Raw genomic sequence first — 18,232 nt, 5'->3', positions numbered from 1 at the left:
AGAGCAGTGCAAGGATTTTTCACACCCAAGTAACACGAACCAAAAACAGAACACACACAAAATATCAATGCATAGACTCACACTGCAGGGCAGTCTCTTAGTATTGCATATTGCCTTGACACTTATTTGAAATGCTGTGAAAACACTAATAAAATCACCACACCATACCAAGGTCCATTGACACAGACCAGGCCTGTTAAATTATACAGGGCTTGCAACATGGGTGTTTACCTAATGCTCGTGTTAATCTCATCACCTTTCATGTCTGGTTGACTGATAAATAGTTTATATATTTACTATGCAATCTGCATCACCCTTGTTGCTGCTATTGCAATGTTAAACTATAGCCTATACAGTATTTACACACCGATCAGCCATAACATTATGACCACCTGCCTAATATTGTGTAGGTCCCACTTTTGCCGCCAAAACAGCCCTGACCCGTCGAGGCATGGACTACACTAGACTACACTTCTAACACATCAACTTTGAGGACAAAATGTTCACTTGCTACCTAATATATCCTACCCACTGACAGGTGCCATGATAACGAGATTATCAGTGTTATGCACTTCACCTGTCAGTGGTCATAATGTTATGGCTGATTGGTATATGTATATATATATATATATATATATATATAAAAAATTGTTATTAAGATAGAGGTCTCAAACTAGGACCCTGTGGTGATACAACCCTTCTAAGACTATCTTTCCACAATGACAGAGCTGTCATCTGACACTGTTTACAGCATCTGAACCCAGCAGAGAGTCAAGGACCATTACTGCCATAGAACTTCAGAAACTAGGGCACTCACATACTCTAGTAATTCTCCACGGAAATGGCTCCATCTTCAAACTGGTCAATAATTGTAAGTCCAATTGGTAATCCCTTGTGATACTCTTGCTCAATTTGATCTCAATTCAAGAAACACCACCATGCCAGCTCCCTGTTGTTCTTCATACTTTAATCCTAAATGTAGCAGACATGCCCTTCACTGGATTGAAAAGTGCATCAGTCAGCCAGTTCTATGGCAATATGTATTATTTCCCCCCTTATGTAATATATGAGATCACTTGCCACAGCATATTACTGCACCTCTATTTACACTTGCAGAGACAAAGGCTCTGTCCAATGTGAATGTGTCTTGTCCGTTTCATCAGCCAGTCTCAGGTGTGTGAGATCTGTGACTTTTTCCAGTTTAACAACGAAGAAAGAGCCATTGCTGTAGCAAAGCCACCCTGCTTGTTGTGATTGATGGGTAACAGAAGCCACATGACAAGTTATTCATATGAATGATTAGTAACCTCACTCTGAGACGACGTGCCTGCCTCCCCTGCTTGTCATGTAACTCTGACACTTGCTGTTCTCGTGACATTATTGGTCTGTGATTTGTCATGATCTTCAAAGCGCTTTTATTTTTCAAGGTATAACAGCATCTAGCCCACTCAAAATAAACCCTTTTCATATGACATAGTTTTATTATGGATCACCTCCATAGACCATCCTAGAATTAAACCCTTGTCAGTCCTTGACATTCCAATCTATTACCCTTATCTATCAAGTGATCAATCAGGACGCTAGCCGCTACAATGATAAATAAAGACAACTGACTAACAGCGCAAACTTTGAAGCAATTTTACAAGGTTCGACTAAATATGCTGCATGAAGCAATCTGTCATCATCCTGCACACTGCGACTCCATTCCTTGTAATTATTTATTTTATTGTTTTCTTCTCCAGCGCAATCAAAATTTCCCTGTAATTACTTTTTCCGCAGCCTTTTCCAATTCTATTGCCAAAAAAATAACATAACATGTAGAAATCTATAATAACTCTGTCAGAAAAGGCTCATGACATTCTGCTTATAACATACAGACATAGATACTAATTATTTATATTAATTAATGTCAAAACCGGTAAGAACAAGCATAGTTAGTTGTGGTTTTCAGTATCCATAACAGATTGGTCCTCTGACCAGTGATATAATTAGTTTAAATTCAGATATGCATAATTCGATAAACTGAACTCTGTATTCCTTTCATATGCTATAAGAAAATACTTATTGTACTGCTACAAAAAAGATGAATGGTAATCATAATTTTCTGCATTACCTTGTTTATGAAGAGAAAACTCTTGCCCGTTAAGCCATTCAAATAAGGAAAACAGACAATAATGTATGCTTATATTATTCTTATTATGGACTATCCTAAGTTAGACACTTTGCATACATGTTGTCCACAAAAAATATGTTTGCAATATCTAAATCCAAAGACTCTTTATACACTTATTCATCTACGAGTGAACCAGTTGTTGAGATATATTGGTGATGCCAGGAAGAGCTTGCTGCACAGTTTAACCCTTACTGGCTTCTTCTGAATCTCTGACTCAAGGCGTCTCTCACAGCTCTGTAAATTCTTCTTTGTTTTCTCCAAGTAAACTAAAAGTATGGCTGATTGAACATGCCTCACCAATTTGCAGGCTAGCTGTCAGAAAATGGGCCAATTTAAAGAAGCCAAGGGCTAACTCATTGCTGGGGGTGAAGGTTGGTAATAGAAAACACAGAGCTGATGATATGTCAGGCGTACTGAATATCTGTGACCTTTAGTTTGCAGTTGACATTTTTAGGGATTTCAGAAATCCTTAAAGCAACAGATGCAAATGCCTTCTAAACTGCACACGAGAGTCGTGAAGCCAGTGGGGAGAGTAAACCACAGACAGGAGACCAGTGGTCAGAATGGCTATCAGGCTGATGAACTGCATGGAGAGGCAAAGAGGAAACCACAGGTAATTGTGCCGCGGGTGTTCAGGAAACCTCACATGCTGCACCATGCATATGAAAGAAACAAATGTATACTGGGGAAGTTAATCTAGTTTAGCACCATTGTCCGTGAAAATTAATTAAGGATCAATTAGTCAAGCAATTAAAAAGCTGTGTGTTTCAAACTCTGCAATGGATAGTGAGTTCCAGTATTTAGCTACCCCTTTAATCAAATGTGCACTAGAGTCTGAAATCTTTACATGATCCCCCCCCCACTTTAACAGCTTTGTATGAACTTTGATACATAAGGTTTTAACATCTATAGACAGGTGCTACTGACCATAACCACAATATTACTTGCATTTTATACTTGAATATGTGCACTACTACTATTAATAATTCTAGGGGAGCATTAATGGTGTTTCTTGTACTCACACATTCTGTGAAAACTCCGGGGGTTCATCGTTGACGTTGGACATGCGTATCCTGACTGTGGCAGTGCCTGTTCTGGGGACCTTTCCCTTGTCTACTGCCATGACTACAAATTCGTACAGGTGGTTAGGCCTCTCATAGTCCAGCTGTCTCGCTGGGAAGATGGTGCCGTGAGCAGAGATGGTGAAGTCCGGGCTCAGCGTGTAATAGGAGAGCTCCGCGTTCAGCTCGGAGTCACAGTCATTAGCGGAAACTATAATGGCAAGTAGTAGGAAAAGTTAACCTCTCAGAAAGTCAGTTGCGTGAGTTCTTTCTGATTAGTTTTACTATTTAGTAGTTTTCGTTTTAAAAGTTTTTTGAGTGTGAGTATTGCGATTCAGGACCCACATTGAGGAAAAAGTGGTCTACATGGGTTGTATTTTTCACTCAAGGTGTTCCATGCACATGTTCATGCCGCGCATTGAGGGACTGCCTGGTTTGACTCGAGAGTCTGTTCAGCAGCTCTCAACGGCTCCTCTCCAAAATCTGAAGCCGCACACTGAAGCACAAATCTGAATGAAGCATAGTTCGGTTTCCTCAGCTATTGCTGCCGTTGAATAATTTAGTGCTGAGGGATCGGCACTTTGCACTATTTGGAATGGCTGCGACCACATCAAAGCTGCTGCAGCCAGTCATGAATGAATAAAACACACCTTATTTTCAGCAAGAAATACAGAATAAAACCTGGTTATAGGAAAAGTGTATATTGGCCCTGGCAGAGACAAACTAATAGAGCGGTTTGATCATGCACCCCTCCCAACTGACTGCGAAATAAATCGTTCATAATGAAATCTCAGCGGTGAGGAGGCCCTCAGTTGCCTTTGCTGTTTAGGAAGGCTCTCTTTCCTTTGAACTCCATTGATTTGCCAGGCTTGCACGGAAGAAAAAGAGAGAGCAGATTTGTTTTTCTCTCCCAACCCATACAGATGACATATCTCCTTGAGAACTCATGAAGATAACAAACAAACCAAACAAATAAAAAATAAAAAGTTTATAGATTTCCCAATATCACCTCACTGGATGTTGACGTCAGATCTATATTGTGTCTGCAATGCAAAACTCAGCTGAATTCAAATTGAAAAAATATAACGGGTTTTCCAGTTATCTAACTTCATCTAAAACATTTTAAGTTATAAGTACAATTCCAAGGCATTGGCAATTCACCTTGTAACAGGGATGTTGCTGTGGTTACAGTCTCAGGGACACTGTCTTTGCTGTAGATAGACTGCAGGAATTCTGGTACGCAGTCATTCTCATCGGTAATTACAACGAGAACCTGGTTGGGGAAAAAGGAGAGTGTCAGGAGTATTAATGTTTATAATTGTCGTATTCCAGGGAGAGACCAGAAATGGAAGTGGGGCTTTTCAAGCAAAAATCATCTCTGGCATTTTATCTGAGGATTTAGCACAAGAAAAGCTGCTTTTGCTCGATTGCCCTTTCATTACTAACATTGCCAGTTCCATGGCATCTGCTGCTGCTGCTGGTTTTGGGTGAAAAAAAAAGAAAAAGGGTGGAAAGTTAATTAATAAATTGAATGATTAATTGATTGTTTAATTTATGTTTTTATTAATTAATTAACTGACATTCTTGGTCATACTTCTTCTACACTTTGATGCCCTTTCCCACACACTCTCATTATTTCCTGTCAAGAAGCCAAGCAACAGGAATCTCACATCTCGAAAAGGGGCATCCATTTTTCACAGAAACCACACAATGTAAAAACAAATCGTTATAATACAGTTCTTCACAAATTGCTCATCTGGCAAATCTAGTCAATCAGAGCTCGTAGCTATCTTGCAAGGTGTCAAAACAAAAAGCTCATTTCTGGCTTTTGTCTTTTGCTTTTTTTATCATTATTTCGGCTCATCATTTGGGAGATGTAAGTGGGCTGAAAAGTGTTCGAATAATGGCAATGCTCTTAGTCCTCCATTAGCGCGAAGAGTTGGTGTAGTGTGGGCTGTAGCAATGTAATTAGTTTTGTGAAGATGCTTTAGGGGTGTTTTCCAAACAATGCAATAGTATTCTATATTCTACAGTGAAAAAAAAAAAAGTACAACTTGTCATTGATCAAGAACTCAGACTGGATCCTGCCGTTTATCATAAAACAAATCCTCCCACAAGAACTACCTTCACCGTTCTCTGCAATGCATTTTGTGAACATGCTCAGGCAGACAGAGTTTTGGGTTCAGCCGTGGACAGAGCACAGCTGCAGCGATACAACAGATTTTCATATATTCATATCTCATATCCTTCCTTCTAAAAAGAAAGGAGATTCAATTCTGGCTGGTTATTCTAGAAGTGATGCACACACAAACTAGTCTGCCAAGTCTTTGTCCTGAAGCCTTGTCTTCTGAAAAAGGACCTTGAGGCCCTGACCATATTTGAGGTCTGTATGGAGTTTTGCTTATAGGATGAGACAGATTTTGGGGACAGCTGCCAGTTTGCTTTTAAGCAAACAATGTTTTGAACAAGGTTCATTGTAGCATTTTTGTATTTTTCTATTCCTTTTCCATCTCCCTCTAGCTCTGAGAGCAGTCAATATCTAACTTCATTCTAAAAGCGCCTGTGGAAAGTCCTGAAACTGTTAATAAACAGAACCCTGACACTGAATACAATCCAGTTGAGAAAGTGGGATTCCTTAAAAGCCAGGGCAGACATGATATGTTGCAACAGCAAGCAGAAAACTCTGAACATGTTTAAAGACCAATGAAGAACTGCAACACTGAACACACCGGATATGAACCTTCTCCTTATATACAAGCCTGAGGAAGTTGTGAAATTGGACCCAGTTCAGTGGAGAGCCCTGCTAATCTCTGCGCTCTTCCATATTAAAAAATGAAAACTGTTCTCCTTTTTATACTTTTAGCAGGAGTGTGTTTTCAGTAGGCTCTGCTCCACACAAAAGACTGGCTTGTATTTGGGTGTCGTTTCTTATGTTTAAGTATCCTATTAAGTATCTTTATATTGAGGCAGCTTACTGTAAAGACAGGTTCTATTAAATAAAAGCAGTTGGGAACGTTGACACTATTTGTTTCAGGATGATACAGTTAGCCCTACCTTCAGGGAAAACCCGGCTCATTGTCATCTCACCTCGGCAGCACTGCTGAGAGAGTCCTGGTTCTCGCTGGCTCTCACGAGCAGGAGGTACCGGTGCTGGTCACTCTCAAAGTCGATGGTGCGAGTCAAGCTGATCTCCCCTGTGTCCTGCTGGATGCTGAACAGGCTGCTGGGGTTGATGAGGAGGCTGTAGCTGAGGACTTGTTTCTGGAAGGACACGGCCGTGGCAGCCAGGAATCTGCACAGGATGCACAACACAAAGACTCAGGCTGGCAGTTACTGTCCAATAGTAATAATAACAATCCTCATAATCTCAAGGATACTGTTGAACACGTTTCTAATGACGTACAAAAGAGGCCAAAAATGGTTAATTAATTCTTGGTACATTTGAATTGAGCATTTCCAATTTATGTCATTGTTGTAATGATCACAACATCACAGCCTTTCAGTGGAAGGGAGCACGGTGAAGTTTACCAACACAGCAAAACATCTATTAAAGCTTAACTGTGACAGGAAAAGGGGTTATATAACCTCATTGCCACAACCTCAAAGAAACTTGCAGTTTTTGCTTGGGAACACAGGGAACTTATGTACTGTTCATTTACATTTGAAACAATAGCAATATCTTCTTCAAGCCACTCCACGGCTGCCAGTTCCTAAAATAGATTACCATTCCCACTTTCTTTTGTTGTTTGTGCTGCTGCTTGATTTTAATTGGAGCCAGAACTCTGAAAGGCCTGTCAATGACATTCGTTGAGACCTGTTAAATCAATTAGGTTCACAAACAGAACGCACAGAAGTGATCAGAGGCAAAACAAGCAGGGGCTAGTAATCTACAGGCACCCAGGCGTCTGTCAAGATCATGAGTCTGTCCTCTACGCGCAGCCCTCCACCAACTGGCTGCTCTCCAGACCTCTGACTGCCCATCGCCTGTGGGGGGGGGCAACTGTAGAAGCAACTTAGATGAAATTGAGTAGCAACACGTCTTTCAGAATCAACTCAAAACTCCTTCCTGCTGTTTATGTGGTATAATGTATGGTCTCTTTTATTGCAATGTTGCAATCTAAAACTGGAACTTGGAGAATAAAAAATGATGAGGATGATGTTGTTAATAATAATGATATTATTATTATTATAATGATATCACCCACACATTAATATCTGGAATTCATTTAAATTCAAGTTCCCAGCAATGGAGAGCACAGCATGAAAGGATATGCACAGATATTTTGGGAAATCTTGGATTAAACCACTGTAAGCCGATTGATCTATTTCCTGAACCCATCAAATCTAAAATAAATAAAACATGAAACACGTGTTGAAAGGCTACATGTAAAACCAAGGAAAGAACTCGATGCCCACATAGCAAACACCACTGCCTTTGAATAGGACCTAATTAACTTCTCTTATAGTTCGCAGTGTAAGGGCATTAGAGGCTCAAAAAGCTGCACTGAAGGACATTCAGCCATGCCTGAAAGCATGTTTGAAAAGCAGTGGACGAACAAGGCAAACTTTTAGATATTGTGACATCCCGCTTCACTCAGCCAAACGAGCACTGCTTTGCCTCGAGAAGCACAAAGCCATGCCTCAGCCTCCGTCACTTGTACACTGAATCAAATAAAGCGAGTACGCTTGTGTGTGTGTGTGTGTGTGTGTGTGTGTTGGGGTATACTCACGTCTGTCCCTCAGGAGTATTCTCTGGGATGGAGATGGAGTAAGAGGCACTGGTAAACTGCGGGGCCCTGGGTCCTGCTACAATGGACACCACGGCCGGCAGACTCCTGCTTCCCAGCTTGTCAGCTGCAAACACATTCAGAAGATACTCCTTGTCCTTCTGTAGGGGCAGCCCCGTTGTTTTAATCAGGCCGCTCTTCCTATCCACATCAAAACGCCCATCACCGCCTGAAACCAAGAAGCTGTAAATAGTTCACCCTTCATATTAAGACATAGCATTCACTGAGCAAGCTATCTCCCTCCTGTCCTTGGGAATTGCTTCTAACACAGTCAGGTCAAATTCCCCAGCCTGAACTTCTAACCCTGCAGGCTTATCAAACTACTGCTGCATTATTAAAAAGGGTGATTGGAAATATGGAAGAAATGCAGCCTGATACAAAAATAATGAAAACGTATCTGCTCCAAGTTTTGATAATTCACATGCTCAAATTTGGGGCAAACCACTGGGCCTCATAAAACACAATCCCCTCATAAGGGGGGTGTAAAATCTATCAATGTATTGTTTGATCTTTACATACAGGCAAAAGGCAGCTCAACACAGCATGTTTCTTGTTGTGGTTAGATCAAACACGTTCTCTCCACATCTGAGAGTCTTACCATCTGACAGGAAGTATTCCACCTCTCCATTCAGGCCCTCATCGCCATCGCGAGCAAGGAGCTTATAGACAACTGTAGCAGGAAGGGCCTCCAGAGACACAACCGCCAAGTAAGGGACAGGCACCATGGCCCATTCTGGAGCATTGTCATTGACATCAGTCACAATGAGCTCCACTCGAGTCAGGTACCAATCCAGACCTGTTAAGGGAACGAAATATTCAAAATAATTATCAAGCATAGAAGATACAAATGTCTTAAGCATATTTGATGAACCCATTTGCATGTTTTTGTGTACCAGGAATCAGATTGCTTACTAAGTGATATAATTTAGTCACTCTCTGGAAGACACTTGTATATTCAAAACCCTCAATGCAGGACAAAAGGCATAGAGAGATGTTCATTCCAAAGCATGATTTCCTCCTTAAGGTACTAATTTATCCTAAACAAATAGGTTGTTTAATTTAATTGGACTCTAGGTTAAGCGCAGAATCCCAGTAGGAAATGCAAGTCACGTTCTTAATGTTTCAGATGTTTAATAAATTCCACAAAAAGATTAAAGGAAGAATGTCTTCCCAGCAATTAGGATATAGACGGTAAAAGACAGAGCAGTCAAATATCAGTCAAACAAGGTCTAAGTAAAAACTGCAGCTAGAACAACATCGATGTAAGATTCAAATGTGACCCAGAAAGTGAGATATGTATGCTGTGCACAATGCATTTAAACAATCTCAAGCTCTGTTGAACATGACAGTAATATTAGAATTAGTTTGTTTTGTTTGTTTTTTCAAAAAAATGAATCAGCCTGAGAAGGCCACTGCATGAACCAAACTGCCTCTACGATGGGTGTCTGCTAGAACATTTAATCATTGCTTAATGTCTTCAGGCTGTTTTAAGAGCAATAGAATCAGCTGTCTCAGTTATGTGCACGTATAGAAACACTACCAAATTAAATGAGTCACTGGAGTTGTGATAGGGGCTCAGTATTGTTTGCACAGGCGTATTTGATACATTGGTATTCAGCAAAGATGAAAGACTGGAAGCACTGGGGACCAATGCCTTAGATAATTATGCCCAGACCAGCGAGAGAGAGAGCAGTGGAAAATTGAGCTTTTTCACAAAGCCTGTTCCCTTGCCTGAAGGCTGCCCAAGGTGAAGCATATTCAGCAGGGGAGTATGCCAGTGTCCGTGCCCATCAACATAGACTCTGTGGAACATCTTCTTCAAGGAGAACCCAGAAAAACTAAAACTTCTGCCATTCTAATCTGGACTGTGTCTGTCTGCACCTCATTATTAAGATATTGGGCTTATTCTTTATTGCCCTCAGAAACAGGACTTAAGCACTAACTCTTACTGTGCCATACAAAAGTATTGCCTGCATCAGCAAACTGCCTATTCCAAAAATCACCAACTGCTTTTTCCAGTTCATTGATTGTCGTTTTAGGAATCAAAGCATAAGTGCGGCCGAAGCTCTGAATTTAAACTTCAGTTTGTTATAGATCATTAAACAAACGATGTGTCACATTCAACTAAAAACAGTTTGTATTTGTTTTTTAGAACCTTCTTGGAAACAGAAGAACAATGACAAAACTTGAAAACAACTTATCAACAAAACAAAAAGGGCACATTTTTAGGGCTCAAAGTGAGAGGAACCGACAAAAGAATCAAAGGAACTCTTGAGTGAAATACAGAGAGAACAAGAAATAATATGAGGGACTTTAATTGAATATTAGAAAATAAATCAAATCTGGTTTATTAAGCCTAAAATGAAATGCATATAAAGCTAAATTAAGCTGCACTGTCCTGTACTACAACTACTCACAAGAGCCTGTTTCACCCTAGTTATAACACCTGAGCCTGCCCCTGGAATAGGCCTTCAGTTCAGTTTCGCCCATACGTCAACATAATGGAGTTCTGCCTCACTCTCATGAAAACTGATAACATTCAATAGTCAATCACAAAAGCCACATACTAAACATGTAATGAGTTCTGGAATGTTCTGTCATGGAAAACAAAAGAGTTAAAGTTGCTTAGCAATCTGTAGAAAGAAACTGAAGAACAAACCGGAATGTTCCATTAGTGAAAATAATATGCCAATAAAACAAATACTGTACAATTATAAAACCCACATGAAACAACGACAATTCCTACATACACAACAATTATAATAAGAAGCTGACTTTTCATCATCATCTTTATCATACCTCTAAGACCTTGCGTGCTTAGGATTACATTTGGCGTTTCAGAGGACTAATGGAGGGTTCATTAAGCAAAAGGCTCGACTTTCTGCTGGTCTGGACAGCGAGCTAGCCCCAGCGTGCTGGCCCTGCAGACGCTCCCCCCCAGCTGCCCCCCAGGTGCACTGGCACACTCTCCAACTGTTTATTTATTTCCCCACATAAACCTCTATGCAGGGCCTAGGCAACACACTCACAGCTTTCCACTCCAATCAATTTCATCATTTAAGTGCAGTGCGGACTGACATTATAGGGACTGACCAGGGGCATCCATATAGTCGATTTGAAAAAATAAAATAAAAAAGCATTAGAAAAACCTGAATATGATTGATTTCGATGACAATGCCAATAATAAATAATGCAGCAGATGTAATTGAATAGCCCCCAAGCAGCACATTGCTTCCACCAACTACCCTACAAACATACGGCAACAGTATATGCCATTAGGAATTAATGCAATCCTAAACTTGTATCACCTGATGTTATTCTTGTGTGGCAGTTAAATTAATAGATTAATTAACAAGGTATGATGTCTTAAAGAGAAACAGAAGGAACAATGAAAAACATTATACTGTTTAGTAAATGAAGCGACAATAAAATATGGTATGTGTTCATACCTGACATGAATACTGATAAGCTAGGGGCACCACAGGAACCTATTTAGCAAATTAAAAAAAACAAAAACATCTTGACAACCAAATGACAAGGATTCAGAATTGTTAATTTTGCAAATGCAATACAACGGGGGGCAGCAATTACTTTCAGACATTAATAACTAAATGCCAATTGTGTGTGGGTTCAGAGATGACGCACGTTGTTCTACAAAACACTGCATGAATTTAGTTCAATTCATAATTGAAACAATGAACCGTTTCCTCTGCCGTGCCCCTGAGAGTTGATATTCTGACTTCCGACCACCTTTCCTCTCACTAATATTACATAAACATTGACAGAATATCCATCAAATATAAAATTTCTTTATTAGCAGGCTGGGGTGGAGATAACCTCACTGTATCCGCCAAAACGGTCACGTGAATGCAAGCAATGCACGTTCCTTGTTCCGGGCATATAGAGTGAGTGAAGAGGATTTCCATAATGCCTTTTAAAGACTCTTAACTGTCCGTGGCCTGTTCCGTAATCACTCCACATCCCCTCCTATGATTCCTCTCAAGCTAATCTATCACCTGCATCCACCCCTCTACCCTACTGCTTTATATGAAAGAGTTCCTTATCTTCACAGTTTTCTATCAGATCAGGTCCAGACATGTCAACATGAGGTCACACTAGGCAACAAACTCCACCCCTACAGCCCTGTCCCAGAATTCTCACCACTGCTGTCTTGTAGCGACCATTAATGACAATGCTCACTACTAGTACCTGTATTTTATTATAAGCCAGTACGCTGCTCTGGAACAGGTTAAAGATCAATTGTATGTTAGAATGAAGCATTACATTGGAAATTATATATACACACATATGAGATGTTTAAATTAAGCAAATAAATACAAATAATCATATTCTTGAAAGTATGAAACTTATCTTCTGATTTCCCTGCTGCACTTTTAAAATAGACTTTTGTTTTTGAACCATTACGAAAAGAATCTAAGTCACTCCAATCTACAGCCATGTTCGTTTATTTTTTTTTACTTTATTTCCAAGCTTTCATTTCATTTCAGAATCTGTGTGACTGTTTATCTTTCATCTCTGTTGGTCTCCTCTGATAATGGGGTGAAGAGATTTTGAAGGTCAGAGTCCCTCAAGAATTTTTATATAAAAAAGAGAATATGAGAGAGAGAACAAAATCCAATTTGTTTTGAACAGACAAATATGATTAGAAGAGGCCAAATTAGAGATACAAACTCACTACTGAGAATGTTTTCAGATACCAAGTGATTTGATATGCTGTACTCACTAGCTCCTGAACACATACATGTGTTGTTGCATACAATCCGTTACATGCCTGCTTCCAACGACTTGCTGGAATGTGAAATTAGATAAGAGTGGCCTGGGGGTAAAGACAGAAGATTCATTCTATAAGCATACATTTTAAGCGCAGCAAAAAGAATCCTAGACACTTGAATAATGCACAGCTTACAGTCCTTAAAATTAAGCAGAGCATGTAAAAAGACCAAACCACGCAAATTTCCCAATCTCTGGGCTGTATTAAAGAAGAGGTTCACAATAATCCAGCATTCTCCTGCCTGATGGTACTGTGGATTTATTTCAACAATTCAACACTTTGGGATAGTTATCCCTCACAGGATCAGTGAACCAAAATCCGCACAGTTCATCACATCGGCTTTCTGTCCCATATCGACAGAGAATATTATATAAAGTGAGCCTGACTTATCCCAATAGATTATAATAGCTAATCTTGTTATGTGGAACATCAACATTATGGGTATAATTTTTAGAGCACTATCATCAGCCAGCAAAGATCTATTGGCACTTGCTATCTATCCATAACAACAGCTATAAACCAAGAAAGACCTTGGACAACGGACTTCATACAAGGTATAGACAGACGGACAGACAGACAGACAGGCAGGGAGAGAAATAGAAAGACATTTAAAAAAGACCATATAGACAGATAGGCAGAGAGATAGACAGATAGATATATACAGTGAGAGATGGATAGAAAGAGAAAGCCTTCTATCTCAAGTAATGCTGAAACAGGACAACACTATTAAGACTGTTTAAGTCCATCGTTCACACACATTTTCAAAGGCTGGCATGTAATCCTAATTTGATTGAAAACATTAGTTAGTATAATACAAATCAGAAACCTCAGCTGTCACAATCAGTTTTTCTTCAGTCATGCTTTAGCTAAACATACAGCATTGATTTGACAGTCATTTATGTGACTCCAGAGTGAAAGAATGAGCTTTACTAGATACTTAACAAATAAAGAAATACAAAATGTGCCTTCTCTGAAGCTATGATATTAGCCACACTTCAGGAGTAATATCATGTTCCTGTTTTTAATGCAGTTCTCTGTTGGAATTTTTGCTTTAAGCAAAACTCTGAGAACATTTGTAAAAACAACAGATGTATAGAGTGTCAGTGTCCAGATCATTAATACATATTTAGTAATTCAGAGTTCTCTTAAAAAATTGGAAATGCAGAACGAATAAACAGAATTGACAAAAGCTTATAAAAGGATTATTTAAAAGATTAATTAAGCATAAGGACAGAGTATTTGGGGATTGCAGTTGCTGCTTAAAAATTAATTAAAAAGGTACTGAAATAGCTGATTGCTCCTTAAGATGAAAATATCCTCATGAAAAGAATCAATAATTGAATCTATCAAAATCAAACATTACCGTTACCCACAATACAACAAACAAATAACGGTCTAATTCTATGTAAATGTACGAATCAACTACTGGATTTTTCTATTAAATAAGTTCTCATATACAAAGGTTTGCTATTCTGGTGGATATAGACATCAATAATAACGTAACTATATAACTTAGTCAATTAGTCCATTTTATTTCCTGTCATTTAGATAAGTAATTTTGTGCATGGCATGCTACCTGCAAAATTGCTTTTGAAACAAGTCTGTTGTGTGAATGATTAAAGATTTTACAACCCCTGCAACATTATGCAAAAAGGGATTTACCAGGACAATAAAGTGGTAACTTTTTAATAAGTTAATATCAAAAAATATAAAAATATAAAATTAAAAGAAGAAAAAAAAGAAAAAAGAATAAAACTAATTAGCTAGCTAAAGGAAGCCTAATCAAAGCTCTGCACAGAAGAGAACACAACATCAGTTACTTGAATATTAATTAACTTGTGGATCAGTTAGGTTAATTTCCACACCTTATTACAGGGTCCTCCTTGCTATTGCCTGTGTAATAAAGGGAAATTTCATTAAGACTTTAATCATGCATCAAGCATAAAACACTTTGAGCAGAACGTGGCCTGGTCTTCTCTCTTTAAAGAGTCCTCAGTGTACCACTGGGCAATGCCTCTTCTGGATAATTGCACAGAGTAAGGATCACATTCAAAAGGGGTGGGGAGAAAGGCAGAGCTTGCATTAAAAATAAATAAATGAATAAAATGCCTAACTGTGTTCTCTCACGCTTTGGCAGAGATCAGTGTAGCTACATGCCGCACCTTCTCCTCTCCTCTCCTCTCACAGATAGCCTTCTCTGCCATCTCTGCCCCACAGCAGGAAGCTCGGCTCTTTCCCACCACTAATCTTTTTTTAGAGAGGCTATAAAAAGCAGGTAAGTGGCTTTTGCTGGTATTTTATCCACCCCCCTCTCAAGCGTACAGTGATTACAGCCTCCCATTACGCGTCACTAATACATTGAGAGGCACCAGAGGACAAAGCGCCTTCCATAAACACCATACAAACATGGCAGCAAAGCAAGTGGAGGGCAATCTCCACTCACAAAGAAAACGCAAAATGGTGTCACAAAAGCATTCTTTTCTTTTCTTTTTCTGCAATTCCATTAGGACAGCATCAAGGCACACAAAGCCAGACATGCAGTAAAACACATAGTGAACACTTTACAGCTGTGGCCATACATTGTGCATCAATGCAGTAGTCTGATGCTCATCTGTGGACCTTTCTGTCCTGAATAAAATAGCATAAACTCAAACTAGTAGCTCATTTTACATCTTGATTTCAAATAGTTTGTCATCAGAATCACACAAGTGCAACATAGTTTAGTTCAGATTGAGCTATTGATCTTTAAAGGAATAAGCAATAACACTTTTTATAATGTTAACTATGTTTCTGTAATATCCAACATGAGGGGAACCCTTCAGCACCCCCAAGCATCATCCCAGCAACTAGTTCTCAGATCTAGAACCCTCCTCTCCAGAAGCAGGCTCTGGATTTAACTCAGGGGCACAATAGCTGCAGTACAACTGACACTATGTTATAGTGATCTCTTTAAGAAATCAGTGCATTTTATTTTCGTCAATAACAGAGAGAGAGACAAAGGGCAAATCTTCAAATGTGGCATATTTAAGGCAACTGAAAACACAATGTGCTTAAGCTGTATTACCACATTATGGTTGAGTGTTACAACAGCCGATAGGTGGTGACTTTATTCTATTTTATTTTCTGATACTGGAACACACGTGGGAGGCTCATAAAGGAGAGGGTTGTGATCAGTGATAGATGCACTTGTGAAGGAAGAGCAGGAGCAAAGCCAAAAGGTAGTCTGCGAGCAGGGAGCTGGAAGATGAATTTGCAATGAATAATTGAAGGTGTCGACATTCTGTATTTTTTCTCTTCCCCTGCTCCCATGCCACAGCATGCTTCCATATGTCAGTGATGAGTGTGTATACTAGATAATAAATTCACAACAACAAATACTTAATCATTTAAGCTGTGTTGGCAAGATGTTTTTAATGCACATTGAAGCTTAGCTGGAATTCAGATCTGAACCAGGCAGAACCTGCAGAGTACAATTTGATCTTTGTGTGGGTTACAGGGCCCATTGTGTAGATGACATCACTCCCCTAAATTTGGTGGAGTCCACCTGTGTGAAAGGATTTTGGTATTTTTGCCTAGAAAGTGTGTCACTCCTTTGGGGCTGTGTAGATCTGGCTCTCAAAGCTGCACCTGAGAATCGTAGCAGGGTCTGACCCCATAACATCCAGGTTTTAAGGCTATATGTGATAGAGGAGGAGTGCGATAGAACTTATCAATATGGCATCGGCTGTGTAGTCCTATTGAATTCAATAGAAGGTACGTGACATCCATGAAAGAGTAAAAAAAAACAAAAAAACATAAAAATCAAGAAAGATGAAAACAAATACCCTGCGTTAATTCTGGATGTATAAAACATCTTCCTTAAAGCTTATTTGGAGTGAACTGTACATTAAAATAGCATTTATACATTTTCATATGCTACGATATATCAATAAAAATGTGTGCCAATCAATAGCAAAGCCTTTTAAGGTTTAGCTCCATTACAGGAGAAACTTGGGTTAACTTCGCGGGTCATTCTATCTTTAGTCTGTGGAAAGGTAGGTTTAATAATCACCAATTAATTCCACTAGAGTAAAGTGAAAAATCAAGAAATCAACAAACTGATGAAAACATAATCCCCCCCACCAGCCCCGGAAACACAAAACAAACAGACATCTGAAGATTATTTCTAAAGTCTTCCAGATCAGAAGATCCGGATAGAACAGCTCCCTGCGTGCACTAAAAGCACAGATTATCTTCACAACATTTGGGTGGTGTTTCTTTAAATACTAAGTAAATCCAGCTTAAAAATTTATATAATTTTGCAGGAGAATTATACAGCTTTACTATCCATTCAACTTGTACTCGAAATAGGAGTACAGCCTGTATTGCACTTTGCCAGTTTATAAACAAATAGCCGATGCACCAGCTATGAGTTCCAGCTGCCAATTCACCACTACTGATCAAATGTTTTGTGTGTGACCGCAGCCAGCCTCAGAGCAATGACCCTGTATAACAAGGTAACTTCAGGTCTGCTGATGAAATATCTAACCTTAGAGCACCAACTCAATGAAGCCAGTGCTTCCATGCTTTCAGGTTACTTTTGCCTCTGTATGTGACCAGTACATTTCTCCTTTACTCTGCAGCATGAGCTTTCTCAAATCTGCAGAAAATATAATTGAATAACACTTCTACTGTTTTAGCTAAATACATTACCCTACTACAGCATTGCCTGCAATGTTAAGGTGGTGAACAAATGTCTGGTCGGTCATACCTGTGTGTTTTATACAGGGATAAATTGTTGAAAACTGATAATAATGGCTTCTCTTTCTTGAAATATGATGTGGGTCATTTCCAATAAGTAACACTTACAGCAAATAAATTGTCAAAAGGTAGGCTAATGCTCAATTATCATCAATTAATGCAAACATTCAAATCAGGCTAATACAGGGCTTGTGGTTTAAAAGTCTGACAGAACTCCACACATCAAGAAGGCCACCCAGAAAGAAAAGACTGTGTATTTACTATGGAAACCCTGACAACGATTATCAGTAATAGTTTTTTTGTTAGCCTGGCTTAATGGAAAACCCTGAAATCATGTGAAACATGTTTCGCCGGGATCCATACACAACTCCTGTGTTCCTGTAGATGCTTGTATACTGAAAACCTCCACAGACACAACTAATGCATTCAGAAAAAGATTATACAAGTAAATTAGTCACAGCCAAAAGTATAAGAAGTGTACAGGAATGAGATAAAGAGTCACTGGGCATTATTTATTTAAACCTGCAGAACAGAACTGCATGAAACTCTTACACGCTTATAAGAGATTATAGTTTTGTCTGAGATTGGGTGAGACTCAACTAACTTGAGGTGATTACCATTTAAATCTGAAGAAATGGCTTCACCTGGTGAGACAGAACAAGAATTCCTCTAACACACT

At 39.2% G+C, this 18,232-nt stretch overlaps 1 protein-coding gene across 1 annotated transcript in view; it reads right to left on the bottom strand.

Moving 5' to 3' along the window:
* The window catches only part of LOC136758910 (neural-cadherin), a 100,488-nt gene that overhangs the window by 51,448 nt on the left and 30,808 nt on the right, over positions 1-18,232 (bottom strand). The window contains exons 2-6 of the mRNA XM_066713668.1: positions 8,620-8,817; positions 7,965-8,190; positions 6,322-6,526; positions 4,396-4,507; positions 3,196-3,445 (exon numbers count right to left, since the gene is read on the bottom strand). Of these exons, the coding sequence (XP_066569765.1) occupies positions 3,196-3,445; positions 4,396-4,507; positions 6,322-6,526; positions 7,965-8,190; positions 8,620-8,817 (991 nt within the window). The remainder of the gene's footprint in view (positions 1-3,195; positions 3,446-4,395; positions 4,508-6,321; positions 6,527-7,964; positions 8,191-8,619; positions 8,818-18,232) is intronic.

The sequence above is a fragment of the Amia ocellicauda genome, chromosome 9, assembly GCF_036373705.1.
Source record: "Amia ocellicauda isolate fAmiCal2 chromosome 9, fAmiCal2.hap1, whole genome shotgun sequence".
NCBI classification, from domain to species: Eukaryota; Metazoa; Chordata; class Actinopteri; order Amiiformes; family Amiidae; genus Amia; species Amia ocellicauda.
Note: the sequence above shows the minus strand (reverse complement) of the source record. Positions and strands in the feature narration are given on the sequence as shown.